Here is a 23,055-nt window from a genome sequence, read left to right on the forward strand (position 1 = left end):
GATACCCAAGAGGTGATGTCAAGTACATAGCTGTGTATACAAGTCTGGAGTTTTGGAGTGAGGTCTCTGATGAATAGACACATTTAGGAGTCATCAGCATATAAACGTTATTTCAAGCCATGAGACTGATGCTCTTGGCAGTTTGGGTAGAAGGTGGGGATGAAGGCTTGACTGGAGTGGGTTTAAGAAAGAATGAGAGGAGAGACATTGGAGACAGTGTGTATGGATAGGTCTTCCAAGAAATTCTGCTGTGGTAACTGACCGGGGAAAGGGGACACGAGAATCATTTTGAAAGTTTGAGAGGGACTTCCCTGGTGGTGCAGTGGTTAAGAATCCCCCTGCCAATGCAGGGGACACGGGTTCGAGCCCTGGTCTGGGAAGATCCCACATGCTGCAGAACAACAAAGCCCGTGTGCCACAACTACTGAGCCTGTGCTCTAGAGCTTGCAAGCCACAACTACTGAGCCCGCGAGCCACAACTACTGAAGCCTGCGCGCCTAGAGCCCATGCTCCGCAACAAGAGAAGCCACCACAATGAGAAGCCTGCGCACTGCGAGTAGACCCCACTCACCACAACTAGAGAAAGCCTGCCGGCAGCAACAAAGACCCAACATAGCCAAAAATAAATAAGATACCACATGCCATGGTACAACTAAGCCAGCGCACCACAACTACTGAGCCTGCACGCCACAACTAGACAAGCCCGCACGCTGTAACTAGAGAAGCCCACGCGCCTCAACAAAGAGCCCACATGCCGCAACAAAGACCCAGCACAGCCAAAATTAAAAATTAAAAAATATATAAATAAAAATAATTTAAAAATAAAAAGAAAGTTTGAGAACTGAAGTCATCTCAACCATCTTAATGAGCCTCAGGATAAAATTCTTACCAGATTCTTGCTAAATTTTCTGCTCTCATTTTCCATTATGGACAGTCAGTCCCTTAATTTAGCCACACCAGCCTAGGCATAGTTTCCAAACCCATACCTCTGCTCATCAGTTCACTGGGCCCGAGATGTGCACTCTCTCCTCAAACTTGCTAAACCTTTTTTTTTTTAAATTTACTTATTTTATTTATTTGGCTGCATCGGGTCTTAGTTGCAGCACACAGGATCTTTGTTGTGACATGCGGGATCTTTCGTTGTGGTGTGCGGGCTCCTTGTTGCGGTACACGGGCTTTTCTCTAGTTGTGGCGCATGGGCTCCAGAGCACGCGGGCTCAGTAGTTGCAGCGTGCAGGCTCTCTAGTTGTGGCGTGTGGGCTCAGTAGTCGTGGCATGCAGGCTTAGTTACCCTGCGGCATGTGGGATCTTAGTTCCCTTAGACCAGGGATTGAACCTGCGTCCCCTGCACTGGAAGGTGGATTCTTTTTTTTTTTTTAATTTATTTATTTTATTTATTTTACTTTTGGCTGCGTTGGGTCCTCGCTGCTGCGCACGGGCTCCCTCCAGCTGCAGCGAGCGAGGGCCACTCCCCATTGCAGTGCGCGGGCCTCTCACTGCGGTGGCCTCCCCCGCTGCAGAGCACGGGCTCCAGGTGCATGGACTTCAGCAGTTGTGGCTCGCGGGCTCCAGAGCACAGGCTCAGCAGCTGTGGCACACGGGCCCAGCCGCTCCGCGGCATGTGGGATCCTCCCGGACCAGAGCTCGAACCCGTGTACCCCGCATCGGCAGGCAGATTCCCAACCACTGCGCCAACAGCAAAGCCCGGAAGGTGGATTCTTAATCACTGGACTACCAGGGAAGTCCCCTAGCTAAATCTTAACTAGTTCTTCATATCACTTAATAAGAGTCACATTTTTCTAGAAGCGTTTCTGAACCTGCTCAGGCACAGTCTGATTTTTATTCCTCTACTTCTATAATATTCTGTGCATATCTCTGGTGCCTTCAGAACATAGTTGTTGACAATGGGTCACTTAAGAAATCAAAGAGGAAATTTAAAAAAGCTGGAGACAAATGAAAACGAAAACACAATGATCCACAATCTATGGGATGCAGCAAAAACATTTCTAAGAGGGAAGTTTATAGCGATACAAGCCTACCCCTGGAAACAGGAAAAACCTCAAATAAACGATCTAACTTTACACCTAAAGGAACTAGATAAAGAAGAACAAACAACACCCAAAATTAGTAGAAAGAAAGAAAGAATAAAGATGAGAACAGAAATAAATGAAATAGAGACAAAAAACAGAAAATAGTAATGAAAGAGCTGTTCTTTGAAAAGATAAACAAAATTGATAAACCTTTAGGCAGACTTATCAAGAAAAAGGGAGAGGGCCCAAATCAATAAAATCAGAAATGAAAAAGGAGAAGTTACAACTGACACCACAGAAATACAAAGGATCATAAGAGATTGTTACAAATAATTATACGCCAATAAAATGGACAACCTAGAAGAAATGGACAAATTCCTAGAAATGTACAATCTCCCAAGACTGAATCAGGAAGAAATAGAAAATATGAACAGACCAGTTACTGGTAATGAAATTGAATCAGTAATTAAAAAAAAAAAACCTCTCAACAGACAAAACTCCAGAACCACAATGCTTCTACCAAAGATGAATTCTACCAAACATTTAAAGAAGAGTTACCATCCATCCTTCTCAAACTATTCCAAAAAACTGCAGAGGAAGGAACACTTCTGAACCCATTTTATGAGGCCAGTATCACCCTGATACCAAATCCAGATAAAGATATCACAAAAAAATAAAAATTATAGGCCAATATCACAGATGAACAGAGATGCAAAAATCCTCAAAAACTATTAGCAAATGGAATTCAACAATACATTAAAAGGATTGTACACCATGATCAAGTGGGATTTATCCCAGGGGTGCAAGGATGGATCAATGTCCATAAATCAGGCAATGTGATATACCACATCAATAAACTGAGGAATAAAAATCATATGGTCATCTCAACAGATGTAGGAAAAGCCTGTGATAAATTCAACATTCATTTATGATTAAAACTCTCCAGAAAGTGGGCACAGAGGAAGTATACCTCAACATAATAAAGGCCATATATGACAAGCCCACAGCTAATATCATACTCAATGGTGAAAAACTGAAACACTTCCTCTAAGATCAGGAAGAATACAAGGATGCTCACTTTCATTCAACATAGTATTGGAAGTCCTAGCCACAATGATCAGACAAGAAAAAGAAATAAGAGGAATCCAAATTGGAAAGGAAGAAGTAAAACTGTCAGTTTGAAGATGACATGATACTATACATAGAAAATTCTAAAGATGCCACAAAGAAACTACTAGAACTCACCAATGAATCTAGTAAAGTTGCAGTATACAAAATTAACATATAGAAATCTGTTGCATTTCTACACATTATCAATGAATTATCAAGAAAAAAAGTTAAGAAAACAATCCCATTTACAATCACTTCAAAAAGAATGAAATACCTAGGAATAAATCTGACTAAGAAATGTAAGACCTGAAACCATAAAATTTCTAAAAGAAAACATATGGAGTATGCTCTCTGACATCAATCTTAGCAATATTTTTTTGAATATGTCTCCTCAGACAAGGGAAACAAAAGCAAAAATCAACAAATGGGACTATATCAAACTAGACAGCTTTTGTGTAGCAAAGGAAACTATCAACAAAATGAAAAGGCTGCCTACAGAATGGGATAAGATGCTTGCAAATAATATATCTGATAAGGGGTTAATATCCAAAATATACAAAGAACTCATACAACTCAATTAAAAAAAAAAGATTAAAAAATGGGCAGAGTAGAAAAAAAAAATGGGGACTTCCCTGGTGACGCAGTGGTTAAGAATCTGCCTGCCAATGCAAGGGACACAGGTTCGAGCCCTGGTCTGGGAAGATCCCACATGCCACAGAGCAACTAAACCCGTGCGCCACAACTACTGAGTCTGCACTCTAGAGCCCATGAGCCACAACTACTGAGACCACATGCCACAACTACTGAAGCCCCCACGCCTAGAGCCCGTGCTCCGCAACAAGAGAAGCCACCCAACGAGAAGCCTGTGCACCGCAGCGAAGAGTAGCCCCCGCTCGCTGCAACTAGAGAAAGCCCGCGTGCAGCAACGATAGACCCAATGCAGGCAAAAAAAAATAAAAAAATACTATGAAAAAAAAAATGGGCAAAGGACCTGAATAGACATTTTCCAAAGAAGACATAAAGATGGCCAACAGGCACATGAAAAGATGCTCAACATCACTAATCATCAGGGAAATACAACTCAAACCACAATGAAATATCCCCTCACATCTGTCAGAATGGCTATTATCAAAAAGACCACAAATAACAAGTGTTGGCAAGGATGTGGAGAAAAGGGAACCCTCTTTCAATATTGGTAGGAATGTAAATTGGTGCAGCCACTATGGAAAACAATATGGAGATTCCTCAAAAAAATTAAAAATAGAACTACTATACGATCCACTAATTCCACTCCTAGGTATTTATCTGAAGAAAATGAAAACATTAATTCAAAAAGATATATGCACCACTATTTTCACTGAAGCATTATTTATAACAGCCAAGATATGGAAGCAACCTAAGTGCCCATCAACAGGTGAACAGATAAAGAAGATATAGTATATATGTACCATGGAATATTACTGAGCCACGAAAAAGAATGAAATCTTGCCATTTGTGTCAACATGGTGGACCTAGAGGGTATCATGCTAAGTGAAATAAGTCAGACACAGAAAAATACTGTATGATTTCACTTATGTGGGATCTATAAAACATAAAAACAAATGTAACATGGCAGAAACAGAGTCATAGATACAGAGAACAAACAGGTAGTTGGCGGGGGAGGAGAGAAATAGGCAAAGGAGATTAAGTGATTAAGTGAAAGAAACTTCCAGTTACAAAATAATTGAGTCACGGATATGAAATGTACAGTGTGGGGAATATAGTCAATAATTATGTATGATGACAGGTGATAACTAGACTTATGATGGTGATCATTTTGAAATATCAAATCACTATGTTGTGTACCAAGAACTAACATAGTACTGTAGGCCAACTATACTTCAAAAACAAACAGGGACTTCCCTGGTGACGCAGTGGTTAAGAATCCCCCTGTCAATGCAGGGGACACGGGTTCGAGCCATGGTCCGGGAAGATCCCACATGCTGCGGAGCAACTAAGCCCATGTGCCACAACTACTGAGCCTGCGCTTTAGAGCCCGTGAGCCACAACTACTGAAGCCCCCACGCCTAGAGCCCGTGCTCTGCAACAAGAGAAGCCACCACAATGAGAAGCCCATGAACCTCAACGAAGAGTAGCTCCCCGCTCACCAAAACTAGAGAAAGCCCGCGCGCAGCAACAAAGACCCAGCACAGCCAAAAAAATAAATAAATTTATTTTAAAAAAACAAAAAACAAAACTTATAGAGAAAGAGATCAGATTTGTGGTGGGGGGTAAGGGATGGATAAAGGCAGTCAAAAAGTACCAACTTCCAGTTATAAGATAAATAAATACTAGGGATGTAGTGTAGAGCATGATAAATATAATTAAAACTGATGAAAGTTGTTAAGAGTAAATTCTCAGAGTTCTCTTCACAAGGAAAAAAATACATTTTTTCTATTTCTTTAAGTCTGTAACTATATGAGATGATGGATGTCCACTAAACATTGTGGTAATCATTTCATGATGTTGCTAAGTCAAATCCTTATGCTGTACCCCTAAAGTTTATATAGCGCTGTGTGTCAATCATATCTCAATAAAACTGGAACAAAAAACAACGTATGACTATTGGCTCATCAACTGTAACAAATGTGCCACACCAGTGCACGAAGTTAATAATAGGGAAAACTGAGGCAGGGGAAGGAGTATACGAGCATTCTCTGTACTTTCTGCTCAATTATCCCGTAAACTTAAAACCGCTCTAATAAAAATCTATTTTATATATTTTTAATGGTTAAAAAAACATAGCTGTTGCATGATTTGCTGAACGGGTAGTAGAAGCAGAGTAATAGAGTAATAGGAGACAAAGGAGGGAAATGGTACTGCATTTCGTAGAATTAAACTCGTTGTGAAGCGAATGCAAACTGCTAATAATATCAGATATACAAATATATTCATGAAAATTGTAGATTATAAAATTAAATGCCCGTCTTAGTCATTGGTTACCACTATTTTGATGAATAGGTTATTCGTAGCGTATCTTTGTTCAAATTATTTGCATATATTATGCAAATAAGTAGAACTACCCACAGAAGGCCTATGCTGTGTGATGCACGCCCCTGGCCCCTTGGATTGGCCCGTCAATCCACCTTATTTGCATGACGTGATTTAATAAATGAAGGCCCGCCCCCCTGGTGCTTTCACCTCTCGCGAAGAGAAGCGTGAGTTGGGACTCTTCCCTGGTTACGTAAACTCCGCCCTCCGGCAAAGAAACCCTTCCGCCCCGTCTTCTAGCTCCGTCTCCTTCGCCGAAAGCGCCACGGACCTAGCATCGTTTCCTTCCACTTTCGGCGTCCCTACGTCTCTCCGTTCCCATCTCTCCACAAACGCACGACGCACGCTCCGCCTCTTTCTCCCCCTATTTGTCGTGCAAATTCTGCGCCCCAACCGCCCGGCCGACCGGCTCCGCATTCCCGCCCCCTCTACACGTCTCAACGGCCGACGCCGGGGGCCTTCCACTTCAGCCAACCGGCGTCCTAGCGCCTGTAAGTCCCTCCTCTTTATGCAAATAACCTATGTCAGCTTCGCACGCTCTGCTTTTTTTTAATAAGGATAGCCCTGGAAGTAAAGAGGGATAGGGTAGGAAGCGCCCCGCCCTTTATGCAAATTAAGGGGCGTGCCTAGGCGCGGAGGGAGGCGGCGCGGGGGGGCGCTCCCGGGGGTGGCGGTTGCCCGGATGGGCCGTTAGTCGGGTCCCTGCCGCGGAGTGAGCGAGGGAGACGGGAGGAGCCGAACCCGGCGCCATCCGCCGCCATCCGTCCCCGCCCCACCGCCATCCCACCCCGGGGAGCCCCTAGGCCCCGGTCCCGGACCCCCGCGCACCCGGCCAGGTGAGTCTGGGCGAGCCGAATGCTAACGCCCTTTTCCGGCGCGGGAGCAGCGGTGGCAGCGGCAGCGGCGGCGGTGGCGGGCCGGGGTGAGGAGAAGCTGCCATTAGCCGCCGCCATTTTGTCCTCCTGCTGCCGGGCCCTGCCTGCCCCTCCCCCTCCGATACTCCCACCCCGGGACCCGCACTTCCAGCCCTTCTCTGAGTCTATGACCTGCCCTTACCCACTCACCTTATGGTTTCATGGGGCGACCCCCTATTCTTGGGCCGTAACTCCCCCCACCCCGTTGCGCTCCTGGCCTTTCACCCGTATTTGTGGTCCCCTTCCCTGCCGCCGCTCTAGGGTGGGCCGCGCCTGACTGTCCTCTTCTCCTGGAGTCTCCCTTCCTCCATAGTGGACCCCTCCCATCATCCAGCGCTAAGGTTCCCCCTTCTTGACGCCCCACTTCGCGTCGAGTCACTCCCACTCTGGAGCCCTGCTTTTATCCCGCATCTGTGCTTCCTACGTTCCTCAATTTCTTCTCTGCTTTTTTCATGTTTCCTCTTTCTTATCATCTCTTTTCTATCCCAACCCCGCCCTTTCTTCGGAGTCTCTTGACGTTGCTTCCTTACTTTGGTCTGCATTCTTTTCCTACCATTCCCGCTTATGTGTATTATTTCTTACCTGCTTTCGTATTAATTCTTTTATTAGTTTTAGTTTTTTCACTATTTTTCTGTCTTCTTTTTCTTCATAAATTTATTTTCAAAGACTGGTCTCCTTAAACACCTTAAAAGCAATCCTCATCTAACCTGTCTTAAAGTTCTTGATTTGGATTATCATCCTGGTCCTGTCTGGATGTCTTACCAACTCCCATCTCTTTCCTTTACACCATTCTCTATAAACGAATGCCTTGTCACCCAGGAACTGACCGATGTTGGAGAGTTTGGCCGGCTTGGGGAGCAAGGGGTATTAGGGAAAGAAATGACTGCTGATGGGTGTTTTTACTGGGGGTAGGAAAATGAAGCCGGTTCCGGCCTTGGCCCCATGGTTACATGGTATGCTTGAGGTGGGTCCATAATGCTTTGTTTTTCTCACATCTACATAGGGTAAACCAGAGCCCACCAGTATTTCATCTGCAGACAAAAATTTTTCCAGGAGCTGGGATGGGGGCAAGTGTAGGAAAAGACAGGCTATCCCAAATACTTGGTTCTATAGCTTGGGAGTATGTAGAGCCCCATTTGTTCCCTCAGGAATTCTCTGGCACCAGCCCCCAGTCTGGCTGAGCAAGCTCATAAAATCCTTAAACTCCGGCATACCTTCCTGCAAACCTCCCCGGATGGGAGTGAGGCGGCTGGGAATAGAACCTGGCGCACAGAAAGCTGGTATCTAATAAGTAGGGGATCTAAAGCGCTGTTCCTTACGTGATGGAGCTGTATGCGTCTTTCTGGTTTTCTCTGGAGCTTGGACTTGCCCTTTTTTATTGTAGGTCTCTGAAATGATTTTGGTGGAGAGAGATTATTACTTGTGGGCATAATGAAGAGGCTGCTACACTTTATATAGATCGGTACAAAGGGAAGAGTGTTTGTATTAGGAAGATACTGGATTTTTATTTGGGTTTCCTTAGCAAGAGGTGTCTGGGGGAAAGAGGGAACATGGCATTTGGGCTCCGTGGGGAGCTAAGTAGATAATGGTTGCTTAAAGGGACTGGGGTGTTTGAATAGGCTGGAGGAAGAGACACTAGAGGGCCACATATCTGGGCCCCTGATGAGAATAAAAGGGAGCCTACGAGTCTAAGCTTCTGTTGAAGTCTCTAAATGGAGCAGAGACTGAAACACTTGGTATCTGGCCCACAGGCTCCGGCACGTTTTGGGGGAGGTGCCTGCAGGACCCAACGTACTCAATGAGCTTCCAGCGCAATGTCCGATCGCTCGGGGCCGACTGCCAAGGGGAAGGATGGAAAAAAGTATTCCTCGCTCAACCTGTTTGATACATATAAGGGCAAGTCCTTAGAGATCCAGAAACCCGCTGGTGAGGGTCCTGCAATGATGTTCCTAATTATAGGAGGCTGGGCATGAATGGGGCACATTATTTCAGAGTTCTTCGAAGGGAAACAACTATGGTACATACATCCAAAGGTTAGAGGAACGCTAGAGACTTTCTAATTTTATCTTGGGCCCCATGGGATGTTGCGCTTTGGGTGAACACCAGTACCCTCCTACAAAGGCGTGTCTGTGGTTTCCCGTCTTTGGACACGTAAGAATTGGAGGCAAAGAAATGTGGACTTGGAGAAGTCTGGGGCCAGCTTGTTCCCTGCAGGCTCAAGATCAACCATCCCACATAGAAGTATTGAATGTAAAGCATCTCAGCCTTCCTTCCTGATAGAATTTCGGAGGTTGCCTAGGGCAAAGGGAGGGAAGGTTTCTAGGAAAAGTTTGGTTTCTAAGAGAAGATATTGAGGATGTCTAAATGGGACCTAGGGTAGGATGCTGTCAGATCTCCTATATAAAGCATTTTTCACTCTCTCTCCACCTTTTCTCCAGTTGCCCCTCGCCATGGCCTGCAGAGTCTCGGGAAAGTTGCCATTGCTCGGCGTATGCCACCCCCAGCCAACCTTCCAAGCCTGAAAGCCGAGAACAAAGGCAATGACCCCAACGTCTCACTAGTGCCGAAAGACGGAACAGGATGGGCAAGCAAACAGGAGCAGTCCGACCCCAAGAGGTAGACAGAGACCTGGGGGACTTAGAGTTATGAGTATTTTAACTTTGAACTTGGGGATGAATGGGGGTTGGTCTAGCCTGGCCACATGAGAGTCAGAGACAAACAGGGAAGACCCTGTCCTGCCTATTGTAGGACTCCTGTTAGATGACTAATGAACGGTACCTTTAGCTTTCTGTCAGATGTAAAGAAAGCTTGAAGAATAGAGGACAGCCTATGCAGGGTGACGAGCTTATGGTATTTTGCCCTAATGCTTGTTAAAAGTAGGGAGTAGACCTGGGTTCAGTTCCTGTCCTCCACCAGTTGGAGAAGCAGGGGAGCTGGAGCCATCTCAGACTCTAACTTTCTCATCCTACCATCCCCTCAGTTCCGATGCCTCAACCGCTCAGCCGCCGGAATCGCAGCCACTGCCGGCTTCACAGACGCCTGCCTCCAACCAACCGAAACGACCCCCAGCAGCCCCCGAGGTATCTGAAGAACTGGATGTTATTTAAGGGGCAGGGGCAAGGATGGCTTGTAGCTTCTCATCCACATCACCATTTATTATTTCTCCTTCCCCAGAACACTCCTTCGGTTCCAAGCGGGGTAAAGTCCTGGGCACAGGCCAGTGTCACCCATGGAGCACATGGAGATGGTGAGTGCAGGGCTGTTTGGGGAGTCTCTTTGGGCACCATAGTAGGCAGGAGTCCTGCACTGTACCTCCTCATTCCTCTTTGGCTAAATTTTGGATCTCATATTCAGTTTCATGGGACACAAATGAGCAAGTTTGTCTCAGAATTAACTGAAGGTGAGGAGGTTGTCCCAAAACTGACCTTGTTTCTTGGGGAGTGATCATGTAATATGTAGGGGGTGAGTTTGGAGGCAGAACTGGATCTGCTACCTGTCAGACCCTTTCATTTTTCATGGTGCGTTCTCAGTAAATGTACTTGTGTCTCCTACTTTTGCATCTCAACACCAACAGGTGGAAGGGCATCAAGCCTACTGTCACGATTCTCTCGAGAGGAATTTCCGACCCTGCAGGCGGCTGGCGACCAGGACAAGGCTGCCAAGGAAAGGGAGTCTGCCGAACAGTCGTCTGGGCCCGGACCAAGCCTCCGCCCCCAAAGTGAGTGGCCGCCATTAGTGAGTGAATGAGTGGTTACCTTTTGGCCAGGACATTACCTTATTCCATTTCAGAGTTAGCTGCTAGCTTATTCATCTTTCTCCCCATCATTTTCAGCTATGTTCACTCTCTGCCTTTTCCAAAATACAGATTCTACAACTTGGAGGGACGGAGGTGGGCGTGGCCCTGATGAGCTGGAGGGCCCGGACTCCAAACTTCATCACGGCCATGATCCCCGGGGTGGGCTGCAGCCTTCAGGCCCACCCCAGTTCCCTCCCTACCGCGGAATGATGCCGCCTTTCGTGAGTTTGGATATCTTGTTTTGGGTTGGTTGTGCTGGAAGTTAGAGAGTTAGGAATTAGGGCTTAGTCTTCGGAGGGGACACATGGAAAGCAGGGGCCTGTGACATATAGTGAGGGTGGGAGGATAATAGGTTTAGGGAGCTGGTAAGCTATTTGATTGTCCCTCTGAGCAGCTACTATTGGGCCCTTTTGCAGATGTATCCCCCATATCTCCCGTTCCCTCCGCCCTATGGACCCCAGGGGCCTTACCGATACCCCACTCCTGATGGGCCCGGGTGAGTAATCTAGGTCTGGGTTTGTGGTTGGGGACAGGGGAAGCCTATTGGGGAGGAGATGGTTTTCTAGCCAGGAGGCTCAGTCTTGTATGTGATTATACAACATGCCGTTTTTTAATCTCTTCTCCCATTTGCTTTTTCATACACAGCCGTTTCCCCCGTGTGGCAGGCCCCCGAGGTTCAGGGCCGCCAATGCGCCTTGTAGAACCTGTGGGTCGGCCTTCCATTCTTAAAGAAGATAATCTTAAAGAGTTTGATCAGTTGGACCAGGAGAATGATGATGGTTGGGCAGGTGAGTGGATACTAAGGACCAAGTATTTTTGTTTGGTTTTGGTTTTGGTTTGGGGTTTTTTTGTTTTGGTTTGGTTTGATTTTTGGCTGCACTGCACAGGTTATGAGATCTTAATTCCCCTACCAGGGATTGAACCCAGGCCCTCGGCAGTGAAAGTGTGGAGTCCTAACCACTGGACCGCCAGGGAATTCCCAAGTATTTTAGTTTTAAAAAGCAAAATCTGATGAGGCAAAAACGGGTTATACAGGACTTCTCTGGTAGTCCAGTGGTTAAGACTTCACCTTCCAATGCAGGGGATGCAGGTTCGATCCCTGGTCGGGGAGCTAAGATCCCACATGCCTCGTGGCCAAAAACCAAAACATAAAACAGAAGCAGTATTGTAACAAATTCAATAAAGGCTTTAAAAATGGTCCACATCAAAAAAAAAATCTTAAAAAAAAAAACGGGTTGTGTGGGAGAAAAGCAGACACTGAAACGTAGGGGAGATAGGTGGAGGAAAGCCAAGTCCTGGTAGAGAACTAAGAGGAGTGAGAATGAGAGTCATGGTGGGGATCTGGATGTCAGTGGGAGGAGGGCAGTTGGCATTAGTAGTACATCCCATCACGTAGTTCCTGTGTTCTAGAAAATATGAGATTGGAGAGCAGAATGCTTGGGTTACCACTCTTCGTTATTCTCCTCAGGGGCCCACGAGGAGGTCGACTACACTGAGAAGCTCAAGTTCAGCGATGAGGAAGACGGGCGAGACTCCGATGAGGAGGGAGTTGAGGGCCAGTGAGTTCGGGCCCTCTGGGGAGAGGAGGGGGCTCCGTTTCTCTCATGGTAATATACTCTTAAAGGAGTTGGGTTGCAGCTGATTTTAATTCCACTGTTGGTCTGCCCACAGCAAGGAGTCCCAGTCAGCTGCTGGTGAGGAACGGCCCCCTGAAGCAGATGACAAAAAGGGCAACTCCCCCGGCAGCGAACCACCCCCTCCCAAGACGGCCTGGGCAGAGACCTCTCGGCTTCCAGAGACAGAGCCGGGGCCTCCTGCCCCAAAGCCTCCCCCACCCCCACCTCACCGGGGCCCCACCGGGAACTGGGGCCCCCCTGGGGACTACCCAGTGAGTGTCTACAATGAGGGGTTGAGAGGGTCAGTTGTGGGAGATTAGTTTCAGCTGAGTAATTGAAGCAGTAGTAATAAGAGGAAGCTGGAGGGAGGACCGAAAATGGGCTGCAGGAAGCGTAGAGCTGTGGAGCATCTCTGGAAAGGTTTGGAACATCGTTGGTGTTAGGCGGGTCTGGGTGAAAAGAGAAACTGGGATGCCAGTTAGGAAAAACAAGGAGACCTGGGTGTTCGGGTCTCTGAAAGAGAGGAAACAAGACTAGGATGATGAGTTTGTCCCTACCCTGAGAGGCCATCAACCCCAAGGCCTGGTCTTTGCACCTGCAGCTAGAGACAGTTGATCAGTCTGTGAAAGAGATCGTAAGAAACATAATGACTGATACGTCTGGCCCTGCTGGGTCTGCCCACTGACAGGATCGCGGGGGCCCTCCCTGCAAGCCCCCAGCACCCGAAGATGAGGATGAGGCTTGGCGGCAGCGGCGAAAGCAGTCTTCGTCTGAAATCTCCCTGGCTGTGGAGCGAGCCCGGCGACGGCGAGAGGAGGAGGAACGGCGCATGCAGGAGGAACGCAGGGCAGCCTGTGCCGAGAAACTCAAGCGACTCGATGAGAAGTTTGGGGCACCTGACAAGCGGCTCAAATCGGAGCCTGTTGTACCACCTGCTGCCCCTCCTGCCCCTGTTCCACCACCTGCGGCCCCCAAAGAACTCCCCACACCTTCAGCTCCTCCACCGACACCAGTCCCGACACCTGAAAAAGAACCGGAAGAGCCGGCACAGGCCCCTCCTGCCCAGTCCACCCCCACTCCAGGTGTGGCTCCAGCTCCCACCGTGGTGAGTGGTGGTGGCAGCACCAGTAGCACCAGCAGTGGCAGCTTCGAAGCCAGCCCAGGTATGGAGATGGTGATGGGTACTACCAGGTGCCAGATCTCTTTTCTGCTTGGGGTTGAGGGTGAAAGTGGTAAGGATGTGAGTAAAGGAAATAGAAGGCAGTTGTTTCGGTTTATTGGACTATCAGTGGTAGGGGCGAAAAGGGTCTTTTTGCTTGTATGGACATCTGAGGGGGAAAGGTTTTGTTGCTTGAATTCCTGAATAAGTAGTGACCTAAAACCACTTCCCGTAGGCCTAGAGTTGGAGCAAGGCTGAAGAAGTGTCGGTTACTTTTGATGATCTCATGGGAAGTTAATGCCACCACTGTTGGCTTTTGAGAGACCGTGAAGTGTTTTCATGGGTTTTAAATGGGATGGTCTTAACCTTAGTGGGGGAGCTAGAGGTGAGAGCTGAAATTATGGGGGTGTTCATGGAATATCTGTTGTGAGACTAGACCACTTTGATGAGTGTCTTTTCTTTAATGCAGTGGAACCTCAACTGCCCTCAAAAGAGGGTCCTGAACCACCAGAAGAGGTTCCTTCTCCTGCCACGCCCCCAGCCCCAAAGGTGGAGCCCAAGGGTGATGGGGTTGGTCCTACCCGGCAGCCCCCCAGCCAAGGCTTGGGCTACCCCAAGTATCAGAAATCATTGCCTCCTCGTTTCCAGCGGCAGCAGCAGGTGAAACTAAGTTACTTCCCCTCTTAAGGGCTGCTTTTCTTGGTTTCAACATTTATCCTATCCATGAGTTACTTTCTGGGTCCCTCTACCAGTTATCTTTCCTTTGTGTCATCCTAGTTTTCCATCTAGTCCAGGTATTTGTCCCATTTGCGGGTTTTTGTTTTTTGTTTTGTTAGTTCGTTTTTTTGTTTGGGGCCTTTGATGCCTCTCTCATCCCCTTTTGTCCTTCGCCAGGAGCAGCTCTTGAAGCAGCAACAACAGCAGTGGCAGCAGCATCAACAGGGCTCCGCCCCACCTGCCCCAGTGCCCCCATCACCACCACAGCCTGTGACCATGGGGGCTGTGCCAGCTCCACAGGCTCCGCCACCACCCCCCAAGGCCCTGTACCCAGGTGCTCTGGGCCGGCCCCCACCCATGCCCCCTATGAACTTCGATCCCCGCTGGATGATGATTCCTCCTTATGTGGACCCCCGGCTCCTTCAGGGCCGGCCCCCTCTGGACTTCTATCCTCCTGGTGTGCATCCCTCTGGTAAGGGGCCATAGAAGAAGTAGGGGGTGGTGGACTCCTTAGTCCTGGGAAGTGGCTATCAGCATCTTGCTACGGGGATGAAGGGCCACCAATTAAGAGGGGAGCCTAGCACTGCTGAGATACCTCTTTGTTGCAAAAATGTAACAGTGGTCGTCCTTTAACTGGGATTTACCTGGGTGGGGGGATTAACTGGATTCATCTGTAGGGAAGCTTAGTGGATAACTGTGTTTCAGGAGCGTGGGCAAGGCCCAGGAGATAGAGGTGCCGACATTGACTGGGCTGACATGGAAGATTAACTGGGGAGATGCTTTTTGGGCTGGAGGGCTTGTAACATAAAAAAGGGTGGTTTTTCTCATACTGTTTTGTTTCCTCAGGCCTAGTTCCCCGGGAGCGCTCAGACAGTGGAGGCTCAAGCTCAGAGCCATTTGAGCGCCATGCACCCCCCCTCTTACGGGATCGTGGCACCCCACCAGTGGATCCAAAGTTGGCCTGGGTAGGAGATGTCTTCACCACCACACCTGCTGACCCCCGCCCACTTACCTCACCACTGCGCCAGGCTGCTGACGAGGATGAGAAGGGGATGAGGTGAGTCTGAGTAGAGAAATGGGTGGGTTTCCAGTGAAAATATTTAGGCTAGGAGAAAAGGTACTTTGGGTTATCGGTGAAGTGATAGGAGTAAACGTGAAAGGAGTGTCTGGGTCGTAATAAAGTGTTCTCTTTCCCCATCTAGTTCGTTTTCCTTGTCTTAAGATACTTAATATCCATTCTTTTCTGTCTCCCTCTTCAGGAGCGAGACCCCTCCAGTACCTCCCCCACCACCCTATCTGGCCAGTTATCCAGGCTTTCCTGAGAATGGAGCCCCTGGGCCCCCAATCCCTCGCTTCCCTCTGGAGGAGCCAGCTCCCCCAGGGCCCCGTCCACTCCCCTGGCCCCCAGGCAATGATGAGGCAGCCAAGATACAAGCTCCACCACCTAAAAAGGAAACCCCCAAGGAGGAGACTCCACAGCTGACCGGGCCAGAAGCGGGTCGAAAGCCTACCCGTGGAATCGGAGGCCAAGGCCCCCCGCCACCTCGCAGAGAGAGCCGCACTGAGACCCGCTGGGGCCCTCGTCCAGGGAGCAGTCGTCGTGGAATCCCTCCAGAGGAGCCAGGGGCCCCTCCCCGCCGCGCTGGGCCTATCAAGAAACCCCCACCGCCTGCAAAAGTCGAAGATCTGCCCCCCAAGCCCCTCGAACAGGGGGATGAAACCCCCAAGGTTCCAAAGCCAGACCCGTTGAAGACGGCAAAGGGGAAGATAGGTGGCCCCAAGGAGACCCCACCCAGTGGGACTCTTTCCCCTGCCCCAAGGCTTCGGAGGGACTATTCCTATGAGAGAGTGGGTCCTACCTCTTGCCGGGGTCGGGGCCGAGGGGAGTATTTTGCCAGAGGGAGGGGTTTTCGGGGCACCTATGGGGGACGGGGGCGGGGAGCCCGAAGCCGAGAGTTCCGTAGTTACCGGGAATTCCGAGGAGATGATGGGCGTGGAGGTGGGGCAGGGGGACCAAACCATCCTCCTGCTCCCCGAGGCCGCACTGCCAGTGAGACACGGAGTGAGGGTTCAGAGTATGAAGAAATCCCCAAGCGGCGCCGGCAGCGGGGTTCAGAGACAGGCAGCGAGACCCATGAGAGTGATCTGGCCCCCTCAGACAAGGAGGCCCCGACACCCAAGGAAGGAGTACTTACACAGGTTCCTCTTGCTCCCCCACCATCAGGAGCACCCCCTTCACCAGCCCCAGCCCGCTTTTCCACTGCCCGAGGCGGACGAGTCTTCACTCCCAGAGGGGTGCCATCACGCCGGGGTCGAGGGGGGGGGCGGCCCCCTCCCCCCATTTGCCCAGGCTGGAGCCCCCCAACCAAGTCTCTGGCTCCAAAGAAGCCTCCAACAGGTCCTTTGCCTCCAAGTAAGGAGCCTTTGAAAGAAAAGCTGATCCCAGGGCCCCTGTCCCCCATGGCCCGAGGAGGCAGCAGTGGAGGCAGCAACGTAGGCATGGGTGTGGAAGATGGAGAGCGGCCCAGAAGGAGGCGACATGGGAGGGCTCAGCAGCAGGACAAACCGCCTCGTTTCCGGAGACTGAAACAGGAACGGGAGAACGCTGCCAGGGGGGCCGAGGGCAAGTCCTCTTCCCTTGCCCTTCCAGTCTCCACTCCTGGACCGGAGGAAGCCCTCACAACAGTAGCAGTGCCCCCACCACCTCGCCGGGCAGCTGCTAAGTCTCCCGATCTGTCAAACCAGAACTCAGACCAAGCCAATGAGGAATGGGAGACTGCCTCAGAGAGCAGTGACTTTGCCAGTGAGCGCCGGGGGGACAAGGAGGCTCCGCCAGCAGCACTGCTAACCCCCAAGGCTGTGGGGACTCCCGGGGGCAGTGGAGGTGGAGCTGGACCAGGCATTTCAGCCATGTCCCGTGGAGAGCTGAGCCAGAGAGCGAAAGATTTGAGCAAGCGGAGCTTCTCGAGTCAGCGGCCAGGCATGGAAAGGCAGAACCGGCGCCCAGGCCCGAGCAGCAAGTCTGGCAGTGGTGGTGGCAGCAGTGGAGGAGGTGGCGGGGGTCCTGGAGGGAGGACTGGCCCAGGGCGAGGGGACAAGAGGAGCTGGCCCTCTCCCAAGAACCGAAGGTGGGTACAGGCAGGTGATTAAGTTTATTCTTAGGGTTAAAAAGTTGGGGGAGGGGAGAAAACCTGGGGGAAAGGTGTGGCTGTGTGCTGTGGAGTGTGAGATCAGAGGGCGCAGGGTAAGCTCTTAGGTGCGCTAGGTTATCCGTGTTAAGGTAAAGTAGCTGGAAAGCAGTTAACAGCGTTGCGAACACCCATATTCCTTGCTTTCCCCTCGATAGACGTTTACGAGTAGAATTCCTTGGAAGTGCTCAGAAATGGGGAATTCTCTGGCAGTCCAGTGGTTAGGACTCGGCGCTTTCACTCCTGGAGCCTGGGTTCGATCCCTGGCTGGGGAGCCGAGAATCCCACAAGCCGCATGGTGTGTGTGGGGGGGTGGGGGGGAAGTGCTCAGAAACGCCTGTATTTTAGCGCAGAGGACTGGTTGAAGGTGGAGAGGTAGAGGAGATTTGACTTGTAGGGAAGATATAACAATTCTGTGCATAGTGGAACGGATGCTCTGTTTTCTTCAGCCGTCCTCCAGAGGAGCGTCCCCCAGGGCTCCCTGTGCCTCCCCCACCCCCCAGCAGTTCTGCTGTCTTCCGCCTGGACCAAGTTATCCACAGCAACCCTGCTGGCATCCAACAGGCTCTGGCCCAGCTCAGCAGCCGCCAAGGAAGTGCAGCTGCACCAGGGGGGCACCCAAGGCCCAAGCCTGGGCCTCCCCAAACCCCCCAAGGCCCCTCCCCTCGGCCCCCAACCCGGTATGACCCTCAGAGGGCCAACAACAATGACATCAATTCGGGTAAGCTGGAGGGGCTGAGGGTGCAAATGTCTCCATCCCCAGAGAAGGCCAGGTGCTGAAGGGGGAAGAATCTGGCCTGGGAGCCCTGATGCTGGGTGTCTGCACTGAGGGTGGAAGGGTTGGGAGGTGGAGTACAGAGGGAAAAGCTCGGTTCAGTGATAGAGCAAGACATGCTGACGGATTTCCCCTTTTCCCCAGACCCCCACTTGGAGGAGCCAGGGCCGATGGTCAGGGGGGTGGGCGGGACTCCCCGGGACTCTGCCGGGGTTAATCCCTTCCCCCCCAAACGGCGAGAGCGGCCTCCCAGAAAACCGGAGCTGCTGCAGGAGGTGAGGGATGGGGCTTGAGGTGATGTTTCACAGCTCTCACTTTTAAAGGTTTTCACTTATGTTTTCTTCACTCTTTTTCCTATTTTTGTCATTGTGTTTTTCACCCCAAATTCTCAGTGTTAGTTGTTTATCTCCCACGTCTCCCTTTTTCCCCACAAGTGGGGCACTCTGTCTCAGGTGCTTACATTCCCCAGTTCCCACCTCATTCACGTTTTGCTTCTGGCCTCTCTCACCTTTAGGAATCTTTGCCACCTTCTCATAGCTCTGGATTCTTGGGCCCCAAACCTGAGGGCCCAGGCCCTGAGGGAGAGTCCAGAGATGCAGGAACAGAGGCCCTGACCCCTCACCTCTGGAATCGTATACATACTGGTGAGTTGAGCTGAGCAGGAGGGACTGGGTTAGAGGGCTTAGAGAGCGAGGCGGGCCACAGAGCCATCTTCTCTCACTCCTGTTGTGTTGGTGCTCCTCCCAGCCACTAGCCGGAAGAGTTACCAGCCTGGCTCCATGGAGCCTTGGATGGAACCCCTGAGTCCTTTTGAGGATGTGGCTGGCACGGAGGTAAGTGAGGGTGGGAAGGAGTGTCTAAGCTGGGATTTTATTGAGCAGTGGTCATACTTCCCCACCTATTCTGGGATGAGTGTGGGGCTGTTGCATCACGTAGCTGCCTACTTTCTGTAGTTTGTTTGTGTGTGTACCACAGTCAGGTATCGGGGTGCCTTCTACTCTGACCTAACTCCTTCTCCACTCCTCTCAGATGAGTCAGTCTGACAGTGGGGTGGACCTGAGTGGGGATTCTCAGGTGTCATCAGGTCCCTGCAGCCAGCGAAGTTCCCCTGATGGAGGACTCAAGGGGGCAGCAGAGGGGCCCCCCAAGCGGTCTGGAGGTCCCTCCCCCCTGAATGCTGTTCCTGGTGAGGGTCCACCTGGCTCTGAACCCTCTGAACCTCCTAGGAGACGGCCACCTGCCCCCCACGATGGGGACAGAAAGGTAAATGACCAAGAAAGGATAAGAATGTTTCTGGGACTTTGACTTTGGCCTTACCTTTGTCTCCCCTTTCCTCTGCCTGTGTGTGCTGATTGGGGCTTCCTTTTCCTTCCCCCAACCCTACTTCACTGTGTTGCCCTACCTAGGAGCTGCCCCGGGAGCAGCCTCTGCCCCCTGGGCCCATTGGCACAGAACGATTGCAGCGTACAGACCGAGGCCCAGAGCCTGGCTCCCTCCGGCCATCCCATCGACCTGGTCCTCCGGTCCAGTTTGGTACCAGTGACAAGGTCTTTGTAGGCTAGATTTGGGTGTCTTGGGTGGGGTGGACTAGAAGTGGGATGTGGAAGACACATGTCTGAATCATGGGACAATCTCTCCTGCCTCACGATCACAGGACTCGGACTTGTGCCTAGTAGTGGGAGACAGTTTAAAAGCAGAGAAGGAGCTAACGGTATCAGTCACTGAGGTAAGTGGGAGAGTGAGGTTTTGGGGAAAGGCCTTAGACTTCTGGAAAAGGGGTCTGGGAGTGACTTGGGCATCCAGGTTGCCCAGATAGCCCCCTTGACAAGTCTTCTCCTTCCCAGGCCATTCCCCTAGCCCGAGACTGGGAGCTGCTCCCCAGTGCTTCTGCCTCAGCTGAGCCACAATCCAAGAACCTGGGTTCTGGGCACTGTGGCCCAGAGACCAGCTCCTCAGGCCAACGCTTGTACCCTGAGGTCTTCTATGGCAGCCCCGGGCCTCCCAGTTCTCAGGTAGGTCCTACTTCCTATCCCAAGACCCCTTTCTGCCTGTAGTCTCCTAATATCAAACCTTTCCAATTTGTAGTTTTTAACACTTTTTTTTTTTTTTCTTTGTCATTTCATTTTTCTCCCTGCTTTTGCTGTAGTGGGTGGGGTGGGTGAGCTTTTCTGGACCAGGAAAACTGGAGCTATTCCATACTTGCTCTCCTGCAGGTTTCAGGGGGAGCCATAGACTCTCAGCTACATCCCAACAATGGAGGTTTCCGCCCTGGGACACCCTCATTGCACCCTTACAGGTAAGACTAGATCTCTGTGGATCTCAGAAGGAAATGGAACTGTGTTTCAGGGGAAGAGGGAAGGGGAAAACATTTCTAGGGTACCCGGCGGCTAGTGGACCTAACAGTACTGTTCAGACTAAAGGAGTAAATGACTTTGGCTTCCTGATGCCTTTCCTCCCCCTTGCCCCAATTTCTTTTCAGATCACAGCCCCTGTACCTCCCCCCAGGCCCAGCCCCACCCTCAGCACTGCTCTCGGGGGTAGCTGTCAAGGGCCAGTTTCTGGATTTCTCCACACTGCAAGCAACAGAGCTGGGGAAGCTGCCAGCTGGAGGAGTTCTCTACCCTCCACCTTCCTTCCTCTACTCTCCAGCTTTCTGCCCTAGCCCTTTGCCAGACCCACCCTTGCTTCAGGTAAGAAGAGGTGGGGGTGTGCTGGGCTTAGGGAGTTAGGGGTGGGGTGAAGAATGCTTTTGGGGGAGTTGACTTATTTCTCCCTGTTCCCCAACAGGTGCGACAGGATCTGCCATCCCCTTCAGATTTTTATTCTCCTCCTCTGCAACCTGGTGGCCAAAGTGGCTTCCTCCCCTCAGGGGCCCCTGCCCAGCAGGTACCTTTTATCTTCCCAGTTCCCCTTTGTTCTGTTCTCCTCCAACTTCTAGCTTTTTTTGTTACTTGTTTGGACTCTCTCCCTGGTTTTCTGACATTCCTCCCTGCCCCAACACACACTCCCATGTTTCTCGTTACAGATGCTTCTACCCATGGTGGACTCTCAGCTGCCTGTGGTGAACTTCGGCTCCCTGCCACCAGCGCCGCCTCCTGCCCCACCCCCCCTTTCTCTGTTACCTGTGGGCCCTGCTCTGCAGCCCCCCAGCCTGGCTGTGCGGCCCCCACCTGCTCCTGCTACTCGGGTGCTGCCTTCACCTGCCAGGCCCTTCGGCCCTAGCTTGGGGCGAGCAGAGGTAAGGTACAGGAACTGAAGTGCTAGGGAACCCCAAGAGTTAGGGGTAAGGATTTAGCATCTCGAGATAAAAGGGTTGAGAGGCAGGATGCTCATGAATTTTTTGTCCTTCAGCTGCACCCAGTAGAACTAAAGCCGTTCCACGATTATCGAAAACTGAACAGCAACCTTGGGGGACCTGGGTCATCACGTACTCCTCCAGCTGGAAGGCAAGAGAAGGGAATGGGGATGCAGACTGCCTATCCATCCCCAAGGACTGACTTTCTTTGGGGACCAGGGGCGGGTCTTAAGGTTGCCTCAAATGCCATTCCTCCTTTAGGTCTTTCTCTGGCCTCAACTCCCGTCTCAAGGCCCCACCTTCCACCTACAGCGGAGTCTTCCGCACCCAGCGCATCGACCTCTACCAGCAGGTGAAGGAGAAACCCCTGTGGTCTCAAGTCTTAATTTAAAAGTCACCACCTGAGTTCCTGTCCTTTCATCCCTGATCTCCCTGTTTGACTTAACTCTTCCACATGTACCCGTCCCCCAGGCCTCCCCACCAGATGCCCTGCGCTGGACGCCGAAGCCTTGGGAGCGGACGGGGCCACCTTCTCGAGAAGGGCCGTCCCGAAGGGCAGAGGAGCCCGGGTCCCGAGGGGACAAGGAGCCTGGATTGCCCCCACCCCGCTGAGGGAGTGCCCTTTGCCCCCCCCCCGGGGCGTGTATATAGATTATAAATATATAAGGGGGAAAGGGGCGGGTGGGGAGGGGTTGCGGGGCTGGGGCCTCGCTTCCCCTCCTCCCCCCTCCCCTGGTCCCCTATCCCTGGGGCCGTTTGTTAAAAAAGAATAATAAAAGGATTAAAAAAATATTTCCAAAATGATTTTGGGGATGGGTCAGTTGTTTGCAATGTCCTGTGTCATAGTTCAGTGCCAAGTGATCTGTAGAGTGGTTTTAGTCAGGGAACTATTTGCCATTTACCTCAGTGATGTAACAAAATACCTCAGAACAAACTTTGGTTGTATCTTAAAGTTCTGTGGGCCAGGAATTAGAGCTGGGCTCCCCTGGGCAAATCTTGTGCCAGTGCGTGAGGTTGGTCGGTAACCAGTCAGCCAGCACCTGACAGCTCCTTGGTCCTAGAGGGCTTCTGCTCACATGTCTGGGGCCATGTTGGGACATCTGGAAGGCAGAACTCCATTGGGTTGTCAACCACTGTCTCTGCATGGCTTCTCTGGCAAGATATCCTGAGTCATAAGGCCTTTCAATGTCCCTGAGTCAGTGTTCCAAGAGGTCTGGGCAGAAGCTGCAAAGCTTACAACCTGTTCTTAGGTTTCTGCCACGTTCTATTTGCCCAGCACGAACTAGCTAAAAAGGGGAAGGGACAGCAACTGCATCTCAAAAGGAGCAGCGGAGAATTTGCAGCCACATGTCCCTTTGGTCCTGCCTACAAAGAAAGGAAGTGCCTTTATAGCTGTCACATGTGTTCAAGCACAGGGCTTGAACT

The 23,055-nt window shown here is 50.8% G+C and overlaps 1 protein-coding gene across 2 annotated transcripts; it reads left to right on the forward strand.

Moving 5' to 3' along the window:
- The first annotated feature begins 6,810 nt into the window (after positions 1-6,810).
- On the forward strand, positions 6,811-22,434 carry PRRC2A (proline rich coiled-coil 2A). Of its 2 annotated transcripts, XM_082411489.1 has the most exons (31): positions 6,814-7,006; positions 8,836-9,010; positions 9,523-9,700; positions 10,065-10,164; positions 10,259-10,331; positions 10,659-10,802; positions 10,950-11,101; positions 11,297-11,376; positions 11,526-11,668; positions 12,349-12,439; positions 12,552-12,768; positions 13,185-13,659; positions 14,125-14,315; positions 14,550-14,844; positions 15,219-15,429; positions 15,632-17,500; positions 18,010-18,281; positions 18,480-18,610; positions 18,850-18,979; positions 19,083-19,168; positions 19,365-19,598; positions 19,742-19,882; positions 19,990-20,061; positions 20,180-20,347; positions 20,549-20,631; positions 20,815-21,025; positions 21,123-21,221; positions 21,361-21,573; positions 21,687-21,781; positions 21,892-21,982; positions 22,102-22,434. In XM_082411489.1, exons 2-31 carry the CDS (start codon positions 8,899-8,901, stop codon positions 22,240-22,242), a joined length of 6,498 nt encoding a protein of 2,165 aa, XP_082267615.1. In that variant the 5' UTR covers positions 6,814-7,006; positions 8,836-8,898; the 3' UTR covers positions 22,243-22,434. The 2 variants fall into 2 exon arrangements, 1 of the variants encoding a protein (XP_082267615.1); XR_014250454.1 differs by lacking the exons at positions 21,687-21,781; positions 21,892-21,982; positions 22,102-22,434 and having other exon boundaries at positions 6,811-7,006; positions 20,482-20,631; positions 21,361-21,403.
- The last annotated feature ends 621 nt before the right edge of the window (positions 22,435-23,055 follow it).

This window comes from Balaenoptera physalus (genome assembly GCF_965194825.1).
Source record: "Balaenoptera physalus genome assembly, chromosome: 11".
Lineage (NCBI taxonomy): Eukaryota > Metazoa > Chordata > Mammalia > Artiodactyla > Balaenopteridae > Balaenoptera > Balaenoptera physalus.

Bases quoted from the DNA above. Each gene is read 5' to 3' on its own strand.
- PRRC2A (XM_082411489.1), top strand. From the start codon at position 8,899: ATGTCCGATCGCTCGGGGCCGACTGCCAAGGGGAAGGATGGAAAAAAG. The intron at 15,430-15,631 runs GTGAGTCTGAGT...CTCCCTCTTCAG, and splicing joins GAGGATGAGAAGGGGATGAG to GAGCGAGACCCCTCCAGTAC. The intron at 18,611-18,849 runs GTGAGGGATGGG...TCTCACCTTTAG, and splicing joins AACCGGAGCTGCTGCAGGAG to GAATCTTTGCCACCTTCTCA.